The 18,533-nt window shown below is 56.7% G+C and overlaps 9 protein-coding genes and 1 non-coding gene across 10 annotated transcripts, besides 4 other annotated features; 8 read left to right on the top strand and 2 right to left on the bottom strand.

Moving 5' to 3' along the window:
• Positions 1-39: part of a tandem repeat that runs on past the window's edge.
• Positions 40-162: 123 nt separating this feature from the next.
• On the top strand, positions 163-2,476 carry EKO05_0003175 (monovalent cation:H+ antiporter, CPA1 (nhx1); the record flags this gene model as incomplete). Its single annotated transcript, XM_038938038.1, has 6 exons — positions 163-205; positions 277-306; positions 355-507; positions 627-760; positions 816-1,338; positions 1,386-2,476. 6 exons carry the CDS (start codon positions 163-165, stop codon positions 2,474-2,476), a joined length of 1,974 nt encoding a protein of 657 aa, XP_038801732.1.
• Positions 223-253: a tandem repeat.
• Positions 543-586: a tandem repeat.
• Positions 2,477-2,632: 156 nt separating the features above from the next.
• Positions 2,633-2,660: a tandem repeat.
• An 895-nt stretch (positions 2,661-3,555) lies between these two features.
• EKO05_0003174 (Cellulose 1,4-beta-cellobiosidase (non-reducing end)) lies at positions 3,556-4,890 on the top strand (the record flags this gene model as incomplete). The annotated part of the gene is made up of 4 exons (XM_038937763.1): positions 3,556-3,827; positions 3,876-4,048; positions 4,097-4,324; positions 4,373-4,890. The coding sequence occupies 4 exons, from the start codon at positions 3,556-3,558 to the stop codon at positions 4,888-4,890; spliced, it is 1,191 nt and encodes a 396-aa protein (XP_038801731.1).
• Positions 4,891-6,250: 1,360 nt separating this feature from the next.
• On the top strand, positions 6,251-6,339 carry EKO05_4t8. The gene has a single exon. It is a non-coding gene; the product is annotated as a tRNA-Gly (tRNA).
• A 367-nt stretch (positions 6,340-6,706) lies between these two features.
• On the top strand, positions 6,707-7,779 carry EKO05_0003173 (uncharacterized protein; the record flags this gene model as incomplete). Its single annotated transcript, XM_038938107.1, has 3 exons — positions 6,707-6,750; positions 6,797-7,167; positions 7,220-7,779. 3 exons carry the CDS (start codon positions 6,707-6,709, stop codon positions 7,777-7,779), a joined length of 975 nt encoding a protein of 324 aa, XP_038801730.1.
• Positions 7,780-7,970: 191 nt separating this feature from the next.
• Positions 7,971-9,518, bottom strand: EKO05_0003172 (saccharopine dehydrogenase (NADP+, L-glutamate-forming); the record flags this gene model as incomplete). The annotated part of the gene is made up of 4 exons (XM_038937810.1): positions 7,971-9,164; positions 9,215-9,362; positions 9,414-9,456; positions 9,503-9,518. 4 exons carry the CDS (start codon positions 9,516-9,518, stop codon positions 7,971-7,973), a joined length of 1,401 nt encoding a protein of 466 aa, XP_038801729.1.
• Positions 9,519-9,928: 410 nt separating this feature from the next.
• On the top strand, positions 9,929-11,251 carry EKO05_0003171 (Rab GTPase-binding exocyst subunit S15; the record flags this gene model as incomplete). The annotated part of the gene is made up of 3 exons (XM_059636107.1): positions 9,929-9,979; positions 10,033-11,022; positions 11,072-11,251. 3 exons carry the CDS (start codon positions 9,929-9,931, stop codon positions 11,249-11,251), a joined length of 1,221 nt encoding a protein of 406 aa, XP_059492090.1.
• A 24-nt stretch (positions 11,252-11,275) lies between these two features.
• On the top strand, positions 11,276-12,403 carry EKO05_0003170 (Rab GTPase-binding exocyst subunit S15; the record flags this gene model as incomplete). Its single annotated transcript, XM_059636106.1, has 1 exon — positions 11,276-12,403. The coding sequence occupies one exon, from the start codon at positions 11,276-11,278 to the stop codon at positions 12,401-12,403; it is 1,128 nt and encodes a 375-aa protein (XP_059492089.1).
• An 81-nt stretch (positions 12,404-12,484) lies between these two features.
• Positions 12,485-14,001, bottom strand: EKO05_0003169 (decapping endonuclease targeting mRNA; the record flags this gene model as incomplete). Its single annotated transcript, XM_038937943.2, has 2 exons — positions 12,485-13,378; positions 13,474-14,001. The coding sequence occupies 2 exons, from the start codon at positions 13,999-14,001 to the stop codon at positions 12,485-12,487; spliced, it is 1,422 nt and encodes a 473-aa protein (XP_038801727.2).
• Positions 14,002-14,448: 447 nt separating this feature from the next.
• EKO05_0003168 (uncharacterized protein) lies at positions 14,449-14,928 on the top strand (the record flags this gene model as incomplete). Its single annotated transcript, XM_038937962.1, has 2 exons — positions 14,449-14,692; positions 14,753-14,928. The coding sequence occupies 2 exons, from the start codon at positions 14,449-14,451 to the stop codon at positions 14,926-14,928; spliced, it is 420 nt and encodes a 139-aa protein (XP_038801726.1).
• Positions 14,929-15,675: 747 nt separating this feature from the next.
• EKO05_0003167 (uncharacterized protein) lies at positions 15,676-18,082 on the top strand (the record flags this gene model as incomplete). The annotated part of the gene is made up of 4 exons (XM_038938077.1): positions 15,676-16,347; positions 16,398-16,844; positions 16,900-17,157; positions 17,210-18,082. The coding sequence occupies 4 exons, from the start codon at positions 15,676-15,678 to the stop codon at positions 18,080-18,082; spliced, it is 2,250 nt and encodes a 749-aa protein (XP_038801725.1).
• Between the last annotated feature and the right edge of the window lie 451 nt (positions 18,083-18,533).

The following is an 18,533-nucleotide window of genomic DNA, read 5'->3' as shown; positions in this document are numbered from 1 at the left end:
CCCTCTGCACCCGCTACACCCACTCCCCCCTCTGCACCCACTCCACTCGCTACACCATCTACACCCACCACCCCCACCACCCCCTCTCCGCCCTCTGCATCCTCTGCACGCCTCTCCGGCGCCCGCTGCTGATGCAAACGCAACTGCGCCGCTAAAGCCACCATGGTGTCGACTGTGGCGTGGGCCATAGTGTCCCAGATGCTGAGTATGCGCCGAGCGCTCCCCACACCCACACCCACACCCACACCCACACAACATGGCTAACCTCCCCGCCAGAGCGAGACGCCGTCGACGCAGACCCAGACGGTCAGTCCCCTCCACCTCCGCCGTGCGAATGCTGATGCGCCCCTACAGAGGAAGCCCCCGAGGCAGGCCAGAAGGAGATCTTCACATCATGGGCCCTCTCCATCTTGATTGTGCTCCTCATCATCGCCCTCTTCACAAGCTACATCATGCAAACCCGCAAGATCCAGGCCGTCCACGAGACCGTCTTGTCCATCTTCGCCGGTACGTCGAGTCCACCGCTGCCTGCCGTGCCCGCGACCCACCCCGCCCACCTCGCCCACCTCGCCCACCTCCATCCACCTCGTAATCCTCCGTGCTAGAGCCTCACTAACCCCCTTCAGGCATGGTCGTCGGCCTCGTGCTGCGACTGACAGCAGTGGGTTCCGTCCTCGATGCTGTCAGTTTCGACTACCAGATGTTCTTCAACCTCCTGCTACCGCCCATCATTCTTTCAGCCGGCTACGAACTACACCAGGTCCGCCCTCTTGCCTACCTCGTCCCCATCCACACCCCTCGCTGACCGTGTCCAGGGTAACTTCTTCAGACACATTGGCAGCATCCTCACTTTTGCCTTTGCCGGCACTTTCATATCCGCCGTCTCGCTCGGTCTCATTCTGTTCCTCTGGACTCGCATCCCTCTCGATGGCTTCAAGATCAACTTTGTCGAAGCCATGTCAGTCGGCGCTACCCTCTCCGCCACCGACCCGGTCACCATCTTGGCCATTTTTGACACCTACAAGGTCGAGCCAAAGCTATACACCCTCATCTTCGGCGAATCCATCCTCAACGACGCCGTCGCCATCGTCTTGTTCGAGACGGCGCAAAAGTACAAAGACGGCGCCGAGACGCTGGGCATCGCGAGCCTGTTCGAGGCTTTTGGCATCTTCTTCGGCGTCTTCTTCGGCAGTCTGTTCATCGGTGTCATGGTCGGCATCGTGGCTTCGTTGACGTTGAAGTTCACCTATGTCAGACGCTATCCCAAGACCGAGACCTGCTTGATCATCCTGGTCGCCTACCTTACCTACTTCTTCTCCAACGCCATCCACATGTCGGGTAAGTCTCTCCCCTCCGTTGGTGCACCTCGGCTCACACCTCGCCAGGTATTGTGTCGCTCTTGTTCTGCGGTATCTGCCTCAAACACTATGCCTACCACAACATGTCCCGGCGCACTCAGCTCTCCACCAAGTTCGTCTTCCAGGTCACATCGCAACTGTCGGAAAACTTCATCTTCATCTATCTGGGCCTCTCGCTCTTCACCGACAAACAGCTCGACTTCAAGCCTCTCTTCATCCTCATCACCGTCGCCGGCATCTGCGCAGCTCGTTGGGCGGCCGTCTTCCCCCTCTCCAAAGCCATCAACGCTGTTTCGAGATGCCGCCGCCGACGCCGCGGTGTAGACACGACGGAAGACGAGATTCCCTACGCACACCAGGCCATGATCTACTGGGCAGGCTTGCGAGGTGCCGTCGGTGTTGCTCTTGCCGCAGGACTGACAGGCAACAACGGCGACACGCTCCGTGCCACCGTGCTCGTGGTGGTCGTGCTGACCGTCATCATCTTCGGTGGCACCACAGCACGTATGCTAGAGATTATGGGCATTCGCACGGGAGTCGTCGAAGAGATTGACTCGGACGATGAGTTTGACATTGAGGTCGTCAACGGCGGTACATTCCAGCGCAACAAAGGCTCCGCTATTGGCCACACCCCTCAGCCTAGTCAGAACGGTTTCGGATTGAACAACGTGAACGGCGCGTACTCGAGCGGCTCGCTGAACCGCAGCAGCCCACCCACGCGTCCCAACGGGCAGCCGATGCGGCGGAACTCGAGCAGACAACGATTCGCAGATGGCGCAGACCACGCTCTCCTCAGCCCGGGCGACAGCCTTTCCGGCGAGGAAGACGATGCCGACCTCGACCTGCCACCAAGCGCACGCAGGTCACCGAACCGCCAGCCTTCCCCGCTGGGCACATCCATGGATCCCCTGTACCCAACTTCAGGCCATCGCATGGCGGAGACGGGCGTGGCAGAGGGTTCGAGTAGAGTGGCCACGGCTACGGGCGCCGTGAAGCACCTCTTCAATGAGCTGAGCCACGACCCGGCGAATGCGTTCAAGCAGATTGACGATGGTTTCCTGAAACCACACCTGCTTCTCGACCCTGGGCAAGGAAAGCCCGGGCCCAGCAATGTGTAAAAGTCGGAGTCGAAGCGTGGGAGCGCGATGGGCACTGTAAATTGCGGCATCCGTCTCGGAACGGGTAGTGCGTAGCTTGAGAAGCCGCGGCTGCAGGTGTTTTGCGGCGCATTTAGGCTGTAGCAGCATGCCTGGCCCAAGAAGACAGGCTGTCGAATCTACATGTTCATCTCATCTCATCTCACACCACGTCTTTGCTCACAAGACACTGGACTCCAGTAACGGTACATCCAAGCTTTGCACGGTCCAGCCCATCGTCAGGCACTCGGGGCTTGCAAAGTCACCTGGCAAGGCTTGAGTGCATCAAGGCACTTTACCCCGTGCTTATTAGGGATGTGACTACCCACTAGCGTGCCTTCCATATTACTACAAATGAACGCACTGACCAAGCTCAAACCAGCTCACTCTACGCAGCCATTCAGCTGCCCACGTCACCGCCTTTCGCTTTCGGAGCGGGAGCAAGGCTGCGGAGCCCCACGGCTTCCGGTCCAGCTGGTTGCGGGGAAACTGCCTCAGTCCGGACGACACCTGCAGTCGCAGCCCAGCTCAAATGAACGCTCATCTATGCTTACACTGGCCACAGGGTGCAACTCAGCAGCCTTGGCTGGGCGAGGACCATGTGCGGCACCGCCGTCAATGCCTTTGCAGTAGCACAACGACATCAGCGACAAGGTGTGGAGCTGTGCCGACGTCCAACGAGCTTGCGGACAGACAGCCTGTGGATCTACAGTCTCTGAAGTCGACAGTGCTCAGGAACAGGTCCCATGTCCCGCCACTCCTGAGATGAGGTCTCTGGGTAATCATACACCACTTTGCTGGATGATTGGCGATCCTGCTATAGCACGAGTGTATTCTACCTGCCGCCAATGTCTGCCAGTCTTTCGTCTTTTCCACGGCACAGACCACGAAGACGACCTACTCGCGGTTGCGGGCCTGCTTCCTGATGAACCGCCTTCCCTCGTGTCAGGCACCGACTGTATACTGGATGGCGAGCCTCGATGGATATAAAAGGGATTCCAATGGTCCCGACATGCTGACGACCACACTTCAACATCTTCGCTCATCTGCCTCCCGCCAACATGAAGCTCACCTTGACTGCCTTGCTGGCATCCGCCCTCACTGGCGTCTTCGCCGTCCCCACGCCTACCGAGCAGGGTCCCATCACCGCCCGCCAGGCGGCAGGTGCGTGCGCAACAGCAGTCACCCTGTCCGGCAACCCCTTCGCAGGACGCTCGATCTATGCCAACAAGTTCTACTCGTCCGAGGTCGTCTCTGCGGCTGCTTCCATCACCGACAGCGCATTGAAGGCGAAAGCCACCAAGGTGGCCCAGGTGGGAACTTACCTCTGGATGTAAGTGTGCATCGCTTCTACAACGCGACCCTGCTGACATGCATCCAGCGACACCCGAGCCAAGATCGCTTCCGTCGAGGACGCTATCAAGAACGTCGGTTGCAACCAGATCGCTGCTCTTGTCATCTACAACCTCCCCGGCCGTGACTGTGCCGCCAAGGCCTCGAACGGAGAACTCGCCGTTGGCCAGATTGATGTCTACAAGACACAGTACATTGACCGTATGTCTCCCACCGGAAACCACTCCATTCCGTCACTGACAACCATAGCCATCGTCGCCATCATCAAGAAGTACCCCAAGGTCGCCATCTCCCTGATCATTGAGCCCGACTCCCTCCCCAACCTCGTCACCAACATCAACCTCGCCCCATGCCAGGCTTCCGCCGCTGGTTACCGCGAAGGTGTCGCATACGCGCTCAAGTCGCTCAACCTCCCCAATGTAGCCATGTACATTGATGCTGGCCACGGCGGCTGGCTGGGCTGGAACGACAACCTTAGTACGTCTCACGCTAGCTGCCTCGTTCTTCTCACTAACCATCACCCAGAGCCTGGCGCCCAAGTCCTTGCCGACGCCTACATTGCCGCCGGCAAGCCCAAGTCCCTCCGCGGCATCTCCACAAACGTGGCCGGGTGGAACGCCTTCGACTTAACCCCCGGCGAGTTCTCCAACACCCCCGACGCCCAGTACAACAAGGGGCAGAACGAGAAGGCCTACATCGAGCTCTTCGCGCCCTACCTCAAGGCCGCGGGCATGCCGTCCCAGGCCATCGTCGACACCGCCCGCAATGCCGTGCAGGGCCTGCGCAAGGAGTGGGGTAACTGGTGCAACATCAAGGGTGCCGGCTTCGGTGTGCGACCCACGACCAGCACGGGCAGCACGCTTGTCGACTCGTTTGTCTGGGTCAAGCCCGGCGGCGAGAGCGACGGCACCAGCGACTCCTCGGCGACCCGCTACGACTCCTTCTGCGGCAAGGAAGAGAGCTTCAAGCCCAGCCCCGAGGCCGGACAGTGGAACCAGGCCTACTTCGAGATGCTGCTCCAGAACGCTAAGCCTTCTTTCTAGAGCATCGGCGCAGGGAAAACTAGGAGACGCGTACAAGCTAGCGCTAGGGGACAGGACATACCTGGAAGCTGCTATCTAGATATAGTAGACAAAATACACTCGTTTAAAGCTACACTGTGCTTTTCTACACTACCTACTAAAGCTACGCTGCTAGTAATACACAGCCCTGTGGAGGAGCGAAAAGAGACGGTGGGTTGTCGGAAGTGCTTGTTTGGAACGGCGTATAAGAGGACGCATACTTGGCCGGTGGAACCCGTCCTGCCGCTGGTGTTGAAGGTAGTGTAGTGTTCAAATCGGGACGAGTGCATGAGATTGATCTGCTGACGATTGAGTTTTCATCTTCGTCGCACTTGTTCAATGCTGAATCTTCTTCTAGTCAAGCTTGCGAAGCCACGACTGCAGACCTCACAGCAAATGGTAATTAAACGGCAACTAAACCCAGAGGGTGTTAATCCATAATAGCCGTGATTGTCGTAGGCAGGAAGATTGTCGACGCCCTGGACAGTTGGTGGCGCCATCTTCACCTGTCACTTGCTGCTGCCAGCCTCTTCTAGCACAACATCAGTGCACGAAGGTAAGATTCGTGAACTTTTCACAGCACGGATCTGCTATTTGACTGGCTGCACTCTTCCTGTGAACCTGGCTGCCGCTCTCAATTCTGGTTTACCACCACCATTCTCCGTCACTCATGCTTCACTCGTTAGACCGGGGTGAATCACCCACCGCTGGATTCAAAGCCAAGGTGCAGACTGGGGTTGTGTTCGGCATCTCAGTGTCGTAAATCTTCATTACTGATACGGGGGTCTGGATGGCAAGACATGGTTCATCTTTGCGATTCTGCGTTTGCCAAGCTTCTATTTGGTCATACTCCCTTTCATATCACGGCCAAGTCGTATCAGAGCTGGACTGCCTTACAAGGAGGAGGGTGCAGGCCAGGTAGTTTAGAGAGGTATTGTATGTCGAGTCCAACAAGACTTCCGTGGAGGAGTCGTAGCTGATACTGGTACGAACAATATCGCTGCTTTCAGAGGCAAAGTCAAATGGCGTAGGCCGAACGGCTCAGGCGTCTTCACTGAGGCAGAAAGAGTGTTTGAGATAGCGTACGATAGGGCTGATGTGCGTCAGTGTTGTCTTGAAGTCAGCCTTAGGCAGACGTCCATTCGCCCCGGCTTTGTCCACCTTCGAGTGAGGGGTAGTTCGATCCATTCGCCCCGCTTCTTACCTCACATGTCAGCTTACACCGTGTACACTTCCTGACTGCCTGAAGCCTAAATCATGGTGTTTCTGATCCAAAGAGGGTCCAGACGAAACGAGTCGCAATATCAGTCGGCCATTTCGTCCTCTCCCAATCTGATAACGCGCATCGATAGTTTAGGGGTAGAATTGAAGCTTCCCATCTTGCCATAGACGGACTTTCTTTAGGCATGGGTTCGATTCCCGTTCGATGCATTCGCTCTTTTTGCTCTCGCTGTGGGCTTGGAAAAAAAATAAAAAAAATAGGTGGTCGTCTGGTGGTGAAGGGCGCTGGTGTGTCGCTGCTGCTGTTGGATGAGGTCGCGCACGGTGTTTTTGCTCATTCAGAGTGCTCAAGGCCATTCAATCATCGTATCCAGTATAGTGGATGAGCTTCGTGTTCATCTGGTCCTTCGTTGCGTGTGTGGTATTGAAGATGGTGGTAGACTGCTGTGCAGACGCCCGTCTGGACTGGAGCTGTCTTAGCGGGGTCCACCGTGCGTCATTGCGGCTCGACATCAACATCACAGCTGTGCACTACCAACACGGCACCACTACGCCTGTGATCCTCTAAACCTTCAACATGTCGGCCAAGATCGAAAAGACGATTCAGCGACAGAAGGAAAGGTTGGCTCCTTGGTCCCGGCTTCCCAGCTTCTACTAACGTACACAGGATTGCTGAAGGCCAGTACTATGAAGCCCACCAACAACTCCGCGTGATCGCATCGCGCTACACCAAAGCTTCTGACTGGGCCTCTGCCACCGACATCCTCTTCCGTGGCGCACAGTCTCTGCTACGAGCAGGCCAAGGCGGCTCTGGCGGCGACTTGTGCATATTCCTGCTCGATGTGTTCAACAAGAGCGAGACCAAGCCCGACGCCAGCAGCAAAGGCAAGCTGCTGAGTCTCCTCCGCGCATTCCCCGCAAACGAGCCGACAAAGAAGAAGTTCGTCGCCGAGATGGTAGGCTGGAGCGCAAAATACGGCGAATACCCGGCCGGCGATCCAGAAATCCACCATGTCGCTGGCAGCGCATTTGCAGAGGGTACGTTTCAGCACCAAGAAAACGACATTGTGAACTGACGCACCACACCTAGAGCTCGAGCCATACGACGCAGAGCGCCACCTCGTCCTCGGCACAAAAGACTCGGCCGAAGTGCTCGCCAACCTCGAATTCGCCTGGTACACCGCCGACGACTCGCACACAGCGCCGCTCTACGCGGCGCGCGGCGCACTGCCCTACCTCCTCGCCGGCAATCTGCGCGCAGCGAACAAGTTCTTCCTGCTCTTCACCTCGCGCCTGTCCAGCAAGCCCGGGCTGCAGACGCAGCAAGTCTCGACCTCAGCCTCAGACCTGCGGGTCTACCCGTCCCTCCCGCTGCTCAACTTCCTCGGCCTGTTGCTGCTGAGTGTCGAGCGCGGCGATTCGAGTCTGTACCGCCAGCTGAAGAGCCACTACGCTGCGCACCTGAAGGAGGTGAATTGGGACGAGGCACTGGATCAGATTGGCGAGATGTACTTTGGCATCAGGATACCGAAGCAGGGGAACCCCATGTTTGATATGCTGGGGAGCATGTTTGGTGGGAGCATGGGCGGTGGCGCGAAGAACCCGGCTGCTGGGAACAAGACGCTGCCGCCGACTGGGGGGTTGGACTAGGATGAATGCTGGAGGAATTGATCACAAATCGCACAGCACATATACCAACGTACGAACAAAATGACCACGAATCACGAGTGCTGCAGTGAGATGCTGATGGGCGCGAAGGTGAGATGCTTTTGTCTACGCTACGAGTGCCCTTGGAATCTGCATTCTATGATTCCAAACACGTCCCATCAGAACGCCGTGCCTTATGCAGCAACGGTCTTCTCGCGGAAGCGGATGTTGTACTTGTCCTCGAGAACCTTCAGGAGCGGCCTGCAGATGGCTGGGTCCATGGGCGCAAGGATACCCTTCTCCTTGATTGTGCCGTCAAGCACCTGCTGCACGGCAACCGCGCAGGGAACACCGACCAGCTTGGCCATGGAGGAGTAGCCCTTGGGGTCACCGTAGTCGGCGAGCGTCGATGTGCGGATGACCTTGCTGCCGTCCTTGTTCTCAATCTCGAACCTGTGCTGCAGCATGACGAAGTCGCGCTCGTCCTTCTCGTACTGCATCTTCTTCTCGAGGGTCGCGCAGAGTGTGTCGAGAGGGTTGGCGCGGGGGATGATCTTCTCGTCAGAAAAGAGACCGATCCATTCGAGACCGGCGACGATGCGCTCCTTCTCCTCGGTGGAGGGGAATTTGTGGCGCGAGCTGATGGCCCAGACAATGTCCTCCTTCTTGTCGCTCGATGCGCCGACAATCTTGGCTGTGGCATCCTTCCATGTGCGAACCTCGCCCTCCTTGAGGAAGTCCTTCTCGTCCTCGACAAGGAAGCCGATGTCGACAAGGGTCTTGATGTACTCGGGGAAGCCCTGGTAGCGGAGAGTACCGCGGACGATGGTCTGGGCCTCGGGGATGTTGTAGCGCTCCTTGTAGGGGGTGGAGTCACGGTTGGGGTAGGCGACGAAAGCGTAGCCGGGGTAGATGAAGTACGGCTTGGCCTCAGCCATGAGCTCGGGTCCCTCGACGTTCTTGACCTTGCCGTCCTCGTAGTAGCTGGCAGCGTTCCTCAGCGCCAGCAGGACACCACGGGAGCTCCAGGAGAACTTGTAACCGAGCGGGTTGTCCGAGGACTCGGGTGCGGGCAGACCACCGCAGTACGACTTGAAGGAGATGATCTTGCCGCCCTCCTTGTGGACGTCGTCGATGGTGATGACAGCAGACAAGTGGTCAAGACCTGGGTCGAGGCCAATCTCGTTCATGACGGTGATACCGGCCTCCTTGGCCTGAGCATCGAGCTCCATCATCGCGGGCGAAACGTATGAAGTTGTGACGACATTCTTCTTCTTGCGGATGGCCGACTTGATTACCGTGGCGTGGAAAGTGTAGGGGATCAAGCTGATGACGACGTCGATCTTGGCGACCTCGGCGTCGAGAGCCTCAGCGTCGTTGACGTCGAGCTGGTGGAGTCAGTGCCCGCTGCTGAAGATGGTACAATGAGCTGTCTTACGCTGATGGCCTGTGAGTTGGGAATGCCCTTGGCCAGAGCCTGTGCCTTCTCGATAGTCCTGCAGGCAACGATGACCTTGACACCAGACTTGCCGAGGATCTCAGCAGTCGGGCGAGTGACGAAGCCAGCACCGAGCAGCAGAACCGACCTGGAAACTTGTCAGCTTAATCCTCACACGCTTTCCTGCAGCTGCACTCACTTTCCGGTAGAGTTGACACCACCGAGAACAGTCTCGAACTTGTCTGTATCGGTCAGCGAATGCTCAATTGGCAAACATACCCAACTCACTAATGATTGCCTCCATTTTGTGTTGATCTGGGATTACTTCTCAAGATCAGATTTGTGGTAGAAGTTATAGGTCGGGAGAGCTACCAACAAATTGATTTTGAGTCCGATGAATACCCCGCTGAACTCCGTCATCGCTGCACTCCCGCCACAAAGCGAACTTCGGGGCCAAGCACGGACAAAAAGGCGGGACGTCGCAGCCCTACAGACACGTGATGATGCGCGCGCGGCTGTGTCGATCTAGGCTGTTTCCATCTTAGACTTACCAATGCGCCAGGTACGGTTCCACGGTATCAACACCGACGTCCAACAAAGCACGACATCAGCATTTCGAGGAAAATACATCGCATTACTCCACACAGCTTAAGGACTGCTTTCGGATAATTCTCTCGGACCTGGGCGCGCACAGCGCTTGCGACAGCTGTCATCATGCCCTCCGCAATAGACACGGGTGATGACCTACGGATAGCGATCAAACAAGTAATGACATACGTTTGGCGCATCAAAAGTCTATATGTGCTGACATGTGAAAGATCTCCCAGTCATCGGTGGGGTCCGACTACATCGACCAGCTGATTCCTATCATGAAAGATGCGCGCTACTCGAACCAACTACAACTAGCTTTCGATCAATTCTCCAATGACCGAGAAGCAGAAATTGAGCGAATGTGTAACGCGAACCATCAAGACTTTGTGAGCTCCGTTGATTCCATGCTCCGTATCCGGGACCAAACTGTGCAAATGAGCGGAGAGATTCTGCAGTTGAACGAGTCCATTCAGGAGAGTATCGAGAAGCTAGCTACCCAGAAGAAAGCGCTAGTCGACTCTCGCGGCGTACGCCAGAACATCAATGAAGCTACACAAGCGCTTAATGCGTGTCTGAACGTCCTGAGAATAGCGAACCAGGTCCAAGACATGCTACGGGACAAGAATTACTATGCGGCTTTGCGCGCCCTGGATGAACTGCAAACCATTCACCTCAAAGAGATCGGTCGGTTCAAGATTGCGAACTTAATTGAGAAGTCGGTGCCGCAGACCCAGGATCAGATCCGAGAAGCAGTCAAGACGGACTTGAGCACTTGGCTGTACCGCATCAGAGAGTCGTCGCAATTTCTCGGCGAAGTGTCGTTCTACTACACTGATGAAAGAAGGAAGCGTAACGCTGACCGGGCTGAGGCGGACGCGCGGTTTTCCAAGTTTAAGTTGAACTCGTCGATTGAGCTTGTCGCTGATGAGACGGACGAGTTTGACATCCTGAACAACGAAGAGGCCGGAAATGAGACCGACTTCTCCCCGCTGTTCGAAGCTATGCACATCAATGAAACGCTTGGGAAGAGTGACCAATTCAAAGCCGAGTACGCTGCAGACAGGCGGACGCAGAAAGACTTGATCATCCCCAGCAAACTCAACCTGCTACAGGACGAGTGCGACGACCTCAGCAGTCTCCTGGAGAGCATTGCGGGGTTTGCAATTATCGAGAAGGCGACCATGGCGAAGACGACAAATCTACGACAGCAGGCTGACGTGAGTATACGGGTTTGGGGGGATGAATGCAGAGCGCTAATACCGGCAGGTTGATGAACTCTGGGACTCGATGTGTCAAAGCGCTATCAAACTTATTACAGAGTCGCTGCCCACGATCGAGAGCGATGAGCTGCTACTAAAGATCAAGGGTCGGATAGCACTGTTCATGCTCACCATGGAGGCAAGTGCATATACTACATTTACTCCTACATCTGCTGACAATGTCTAGAAAATTGGCTACTCCGTCGCAGCTATGAACGACCTACTACTGACACTGTTCTCCAAGTACTCGGAACTCCTGAAGCAACGATTCAGCGATGACTTCCTTGAGATCGTCCAGACTGACGACTACATGCCCATGCCCATCAACAGCCACGAAGAATACGACAAGGTCGTCTCTGTGAGCTGGTACACGCCCGACAAGAGCCCCGAGGAGCTCACGTTCCCTTGCGTTCTTCCCTTTTCTCAGATGTACCCACTCTGCTGTATCGACATCCGAAACTTCTTGAACCAGATCTACCTCTTCTCTGACGACTATTTCCAAAAGTCAACCATTATTGACGAGACTCTTCGCACGGCGCTCGACGACCTCCTCTGCCAGAAAGTCTGCCAATCTCTTATCGACCGCCTCTCCTCTCAATACCCCGGTCAAATCGTGCAGATCCTCACCAACCTCGAGCACTTTGAGACCGCTTGCGTCGAGCTTCAAGACCTGCTCTTCCAGGCCCGCAGCTCGCCGTCTTCTGCCTCTCCCATCATCCTATCCGCGACAGACAAGTTCTCAAAAGCGAAGCGCCAGGCTAGCGACCGCATCTTCGAGCTCGTCAACTCCAAGATCGACGACCTGATCGAGACGGCCGAGTACGACTGGATGGCCAGCAAGCCCGCCACCGAGCCAAGCGAGTACATGCTCGAGCTGACACGCTACCTGAGCAACATCATGAGCTCGGTGCTGCTAGCGCTCCCCACCGACGTCAAGGAATTCATCTACTTCGACGCCCTATCGCACGCCTCGACCGCCATCCTGGCCCTCACCCTCGACGAGTCGGTCAAGCGCATCACGCCCTCTGCCGTCGCCTCGCTCGCGACCGACACGCAGTACCTCGTCTCCTTTGTCGAGAGCCTCGGCAACCCAATCCTGATGGAGAACCTCGATGAGCTGACGCAGACGGTTGCGCTCATGGGCACGGACGATGGCCTCGAGTTCTACGATATCAGTCAGAGGAATAAAAAGTACGGCAAGGTGGATCAGCTCAAGGGCGCGATTCTGCTGGAGAAGTGCCAGGAGGGCGCGCAGGTTGCCGCGCAGAGTCCGACGAAGAGTGCGCCGAGTGAGCGGTTTGGGACGCTGGGGAGTCGGTTTGGGTTGGGTAGGAACTGACAAGGGACAGGCAAGGGGTAGTGTTGCGGTAATGCAGGTTTTGAGTTTGTGGTGGAGTGGGTATCTATTGATCGAAGAGGCTCAGACAGGCAACTCTGCCTTTGGCTCGTCGTCTTTGGTCGTCGCTGTCGCTTGCTGCTCGCCTCCTCCCCGGTGGTCTCGACTTTCCTGCTTCTTCCTCCAAGCCAAATACTCTTCACTAACGATCCCTCCCGTTCCGTCTCCCACCCTCCTCACTTCGATAACCCCGCCCTTCTTCCTCAACACAACGCTATACACTCCGCCCTCCTTGACCGTCTCTTTCAACCAGGCCAGAAACTCCGCAGCGAAATTGATACACACATTCCCATCCCAACACGCCGTGCCCCTCCTGACCATACCCGGCAGTTCATGCGTGTTGAACGTCTGCAAGCCCCTGAGTATCCCGCTTTTGCTGCGGAACCCGACGACGATCTTGGGGACGCCGAGCAGGAAGCTCTGGGCCCAGAACTTGAGCAGCTTGCGCTCGAATTTGATTACGTCGCGGTGCTGTTGCCGCGCTGGGGGAGGGAGTTCTTCGGCTGTCTTCAGCTCGACCCAGGGGATGGGCGTGTCCGAGTTGATGGGCTTTGGCGCAAGCAGGCCGTCGACTTCGCCGCCGAGGAGGAGCGAGTGTGGGCCGAAGGAGGTGTGCACGATGGAGCAGTGTTGGGCGTGGTTTGAAGTAGTGGATTGCTGATGTTTGCGGATCTGGTCGGGCGGGGTGGTGGCTGGTGGGGTGGGAATGAGGGACAGGGTTTCAAACTTGTAGCCCCAGTAGGCCATCATAGCTTGCGATTGCTGGTCTGGGTGTTGGTGTCGCGGTGGTGGGCGGGAGGACTCTGCGGCACGCGAGGCGGCGCGGGCGGCGAAGTCTTCTTCCATGTAGATTGTGCCGTCGTGGAGGGTTGCGAACATGTTGAACTCGGCGAAGTTGTCGTAGGGGGCAGTCATGATCTGTGGTGGGTAAGTAGGTGCTTGAGGTGCAGACGAGGGCAGGAGAAACATCTTGCTCACCTCGTTGCCTCGGGTGCTGGGCGCCGTCAACTCACTTTTGTCATCATGCCTCTCCACGTCGCAAAGTCTGCTTTGACCGGGCTCTCTTCCACGTGCTTGCTCTCCTTGTGGATCAGCGCTCTGAGCAGGCTGTCAAGGTGTGGATCTTCCTTGTCTTCGTAGTGATTGAATGTATCGAAGCCCTCCTTTAGGTCTGCGCCCACGGGGGGCGGTATGTAGTAGTTGATGCTCGACTCGTCATCTCGGTACTCGTGGTTGTCGTCGTAGGAGAAGTGTGCGACTTCACGTGGGCGCTTTATGCTCGCCGAGGCACCCTGGAAGCGGCTCAAGGGCTGTATAGGGAAGCGGTAGACTTCGGAAGAGTAGGTGGATGTATCTCGAGGGAGCGCTGGGGGTGAGGGCTCGCGTGCGAAATCTACGACCGCTGGGTTCGACGTGGCCATCCGTGGTGGAGCTTTGGTCCTTGGTCGCTTGCGCGGGGGGGAGTTGCTTTCGTCTTCTCGCGCAGGGCTGAGTGGTTTCGGTAGTGTTGAAGGAGCTGGACTTTGCGTAGAGTCTGCCATGGAGAGAAAAGGCGTGTGCGCTTTCCGTGATGGCTTGCTGTAGTCGAATTGTCTGGTCAAGCAATTGGGGCGTCTCATCAGTTGGCACGTCTGACGGCTGGTGGAACGAGTCTTGATCGTGGTCTTCCGGTGGCGATGCCGAGTTTTGGCGCGTAAGGAGATGTGCACGTTGGCTCGAGGTTTGGTGTTGGCGCGCCTGTCGCTGCGCGTGTCGTCACTGGGCTTGAGGCTCGACAGAGCTCCTGGCTCTCCTGGCTCCTCCGCCTTCCCCGCAAGACCTCCGGCGGCCCCGCATGGGCAGGTACGAAGTACACAACAAAACCTCACCGCAACCACACATCTGTCCACGAGCCACTTTGACTCTCGGCCCTGGCACACTCACATGATCTTGTCTCCGGACTCGTGGCCCCACGTTTCAGTCATCGATCGCGTCCACACGCACGCCCTATGATGGACCACCCCCGCGCCGTCCGTCCCCCTCCCGGTGCCCGTCGCAACCTTTTCCAAAGCTCAAGAAGACAAAACCCAACTGCCGTACGCCCAGATACGGCTACCATCTTCCAGCAGCCCATGGAGGACGAGCTCGTCGAGCGGACACCAGACGGCGAATACGCACTGTTTGCGCCGCAGACGGTGTACAAGCACATGGCACTGGGGCTGGGCAATGCGAGGGAAACGGATGAAGAGACTGGTGTGTTTCTGCAATCAAGCGCGTCCGAGTCGTCATGAATACCGCGCTGACCAAAGGCAGAGCAAGAGAATCAGATGATCGAGCTGTATGGCCAGCAGAATGCGCACTGGGACAGGGAAGCTGTGGAAGCAGGGGTCAAGGCTGCGTTGAAGTCGAGCTTGACAAAGAAGGTGGCGAGCCTGGACGAGGACAAGTGGATGTTTCAAGGAGACCCGGATGCCCTGGGTAAAAAGTAGGGACACGGGGGGGCCGTTTGATGGTCGACGTGATTATGATACCCTTGCAGCATACTGTAGCGTAAGCGGTCAACTCTGACTGCTGGAATAAACATGTCTGAAGAAAGCTTGACCGAACTGATACAGTTGAAAGTGCTACTGGTAGCTTTCCGGCTTGTGAACCCCTCTTTTGGTTTCCTTCGCGCCTTGAAGTTGTCCGTGTTCATAAAGCGGATCTCCAGCCTGCTTTCGACTCGTATGTTGTTGGCCGAGGACAGGCAATGCAAAAGCCACCAGATCTATCGTGCCGTCCAAAACACTCGATTGAGCACCCCAGCAACAGTACACATACTGTCCCCAGCAGCCTTGGGAGCTCGCTGGAGGCGCACACCTACGTGCTCTGCTCGCAACTTCACTATGAAGCGTGTCCGCTCCCAGCTGTATCCTGCCCGGTGCCGCCTTCGCTGGCTCTTGCCAGTTCTTGCGGGCGGTGACGTGGGCAGCCACGCTGGAAAACGATAGCCCCACCTGTCCAGATATCGTGGTGTTGAGGAACACCAACCTCTAGAGCAGCCTTGCAACTCGAGTGCACGCTGGCCCCCTTTGTCGATTGGCAGCTGTAAAGGTACGAGTTTGTAGAGCTCGACAGCCGCTTTCAAATGACGTGGGCCTCACTTCTACTGCTGTTGTCGTTCTCGTGTGCTCGTGAGCTGTGGAGGAGGTCTTGGTCTCTCGTTCGACCCAGCTCGGCCGCCGAGAAGCCTCACCATGAGTACCTCCATGCCGTCTGCGAGCGATGAAAGCACAAACATCTGGCAGAATCGCCGTCTGCGCTCTGGCAAGGTTCAGCGTCTCGTGGGCGCCAAGATCGTGGTGTTCATAAGCCTTGCCGTTGTCACCCTTTTCTGCTCTTTCCTCACCCACACGACACTTGGTTCATTCAGTCTTCTTCTTTCTGACACCTGGACCTTGACCATCGCCTCTTTGGTCACCGCCCATTCATCGTATCCATCGTTTCTGTACATCAGTACTTCACTTGTTCACCATTCGTTCGTCATGTCGCACCACTCACCCCAGTCTTCCACCGGCGTTGGCCCTTCTTCCAGCCCCTATGCTGGCACTGACCCTACTCTGTACTCACCTGAGCTCTCCCGCTACACTCGCTCGGCTGGCTTGCATCACCGCAACAACCTCAGCCAGGTCACTGTCACCGACAACGGCAAGCCCTCACACCACAATCCCGGTGCTGCCTCTCCCAAGTACAAGGGCGTCCTTCCTTTCCCCGCTCCTTACTACCAAGGTCTCTTCGCCAATGAGTTGTCCGAGGATGACAAGTCGTTCATCTCGCGCTTCCAGTTTGTTACTCAGCTTCCTGACGGCACCAATGCTGGCGTCGACTCGGAACATGAGCTCTTCAGCATTCAGCACCAGATGAAGCTAGTAGGTCACTCTGACCCAAGCCAACTCGGCGCACACTGACCATTGCCCAGTACCAATGCTTCTCCAGCTGCGTGCCTGTGTACACGCGTGGCGTTCACCTTCGCTACGACGACCTTCGCGAAGCTGCTGAGGCCAAGGATGTCCTCGCTCAGCACGGCTTCGTCGTCGACTGGATCACCGGTTACGAGTTTGCTCTTGCCAAGTCGCAGGACACCGCCCAGCTCAACGAGTTTGAAGGCTCCATCAAGGTACCAGTCTTCATCCAGCCTCACCCTGACCAGGTCAACTGGGAGTTCACCGAAGCCGACCTTGCTCAAGTCACTGAGGCCATCGAGCTCACTGCTGGCGTCTTCGGTACCGTCCGCAACTGCGTCCACGTCGAGACCCACGACACTAGCATGACACTCGTCTTCCGCGTCGAGTTCCACTCAGTCGACGCCGCCACTCGAGCTGTTCAGAGCTTGACCCTCGACTCGGTTTGGGGTATCAACGATGCGGTAGGTCTTCTTTCCTTCGACTGACATCCATGAATGTGTGCTGACGTCTCCACAGAAGACCTTCCGCTGGGCAATCAACGAGCCCGTGCCTTGGTCTGGCGAGCGAGCCATGAACTCTCCCCATCGCACCAAGCCTCGCGTCGACGACCAGGGTCGCTTTGTCGGATACCGTCCTGCCACTGGCCCCCTCAACGGCTCATATCAGCGGCATCCAGCTGACCAGCACAACCGTGTCCGCCGTGAGCGCATTCTCGATGGCAGCGATGTTCGCACCACCATCATGCTACGCAACATCCCCAACAAGATGGACTGGGTAAGACATCTCTTCCGTGTCTGTTGCTGTACCTTACTGACTACTACCTCAGATGTCCCTCAAGACCATCCTGGACGAGGTCTGCTTCGGCACCTACGACTTTGTCTACCTTCGTATCGACTTCAAGTCTGGCTGCAACGTGGGTTATGCCTTCATCAACTTCGCCGATGTTGGTGGCATGATCGCACTCATTGATCGCATCGAGCGTCGCTGCTGGACTGCGTACCGATCGTCCAAGGCCGCCGAGATCTCCTATGCTACGATCCAGGGTCGTGAGGCGTTGGTGCAGAAGTTCCGCAACTCTTCTGTCATGCAAGAGACCCCCTTCTGTCGTCCTCGTCTCTTTCTCACCTACCTCGACGCCGAAGTCTCTGACAAGCTTCGCTCCACCGGCACCGAGCAGTCCTTTCCTCGTCCTGACAACCTGTCTAAGCTTCAGCGTTCGATGGACAGCGCCCGTAGCGTCGGTCTCTACCCTCCCCACGGGTTTTCTGCCGTCACCGAGCACCGCAACCGCGCCAGCGTCTACGATCGCGGCACTCCTCGCGACATGATGCAGGCTGCCATGAACTTCGCTCGCCAGCGCGCTGCCCCTGTTCCGCTCCAAGGCCTCACTGACTTTCAGAAGCACGACGTCGAGGTTTGGTACTCTCACAACCACGGCCAGGGTCAAGTTGGATACATTCCCTTCAACTACATCCCCATGACCCACATCGCCCAGTATTTTGGGGAGCATGAGTCTTCTCCCAACTCCGTCGTCGTCAACCACCCCGGTGTTATTGGTGCTCCAGTCGTGAGCACTCCTTACAAGGCCAATTACATTGGCACCACCGTCAAGACTCCGACTCGTCGCCCTCGCGTCAACGACAGTCCTTCTTACGTTCGCTCTGACTACAACGAGCAGGCCAACGGCATCTTCGCTTAGGAGCCTCCTTGCGACGGGCCTCCTCTGGCCCAATCATTGTTTCGATCTGTTTCCACATGGTTGTTAGATCCAGATGCTTTGACAGGGCTTCTTCAGGTATGAGTATGGTACAACACTAGTGTTGCTGGCTTTTTGGTTCAACTTCGAATCCGAGCTGGATTTCGGTGTGATGATGGGTGTGGATACAATTTCTGTGCCAGATTGTGTAACTCAGACTCGGGTTCCATACAACAAAAGCCTTGCTTAATATGCTCGCTCTCTTGTGCAGTGTGACATCTCATTTCCTCGAGTGACTGTTGTCATCCCCATTGAGAGATGGGTTTACACGTGAGACCCTTGTCGAGCTTGTAATGCGGAGTGCGAAGACGAGGAAGCATGCGGTGATTGCGGTACATGAGCAGACAAAGGGCGCATCTCACAGAGGCAAACAAACTATGGCCATGGAGTTGCA

Source organism: Ascochyta rabiei, chromosome 4 (genome assembly GCF_004011695.2).
Source record: "Ascochyta rabiei chromosome 4, complete sequence".
NCBI classification, from domain to species: domain Eukaryota; kingdom Fungi; phylum Ascomycota; class Dothideomycetes; order Pleosporales; family Didymellaceae; genus Ascochyta; species Ascochyta rabiei.
The sequence above is the reverse complement of the archived record's forward strand: the minus strand, read 5'-3'. Positions and strand labels throughout refer to the sequence as shown.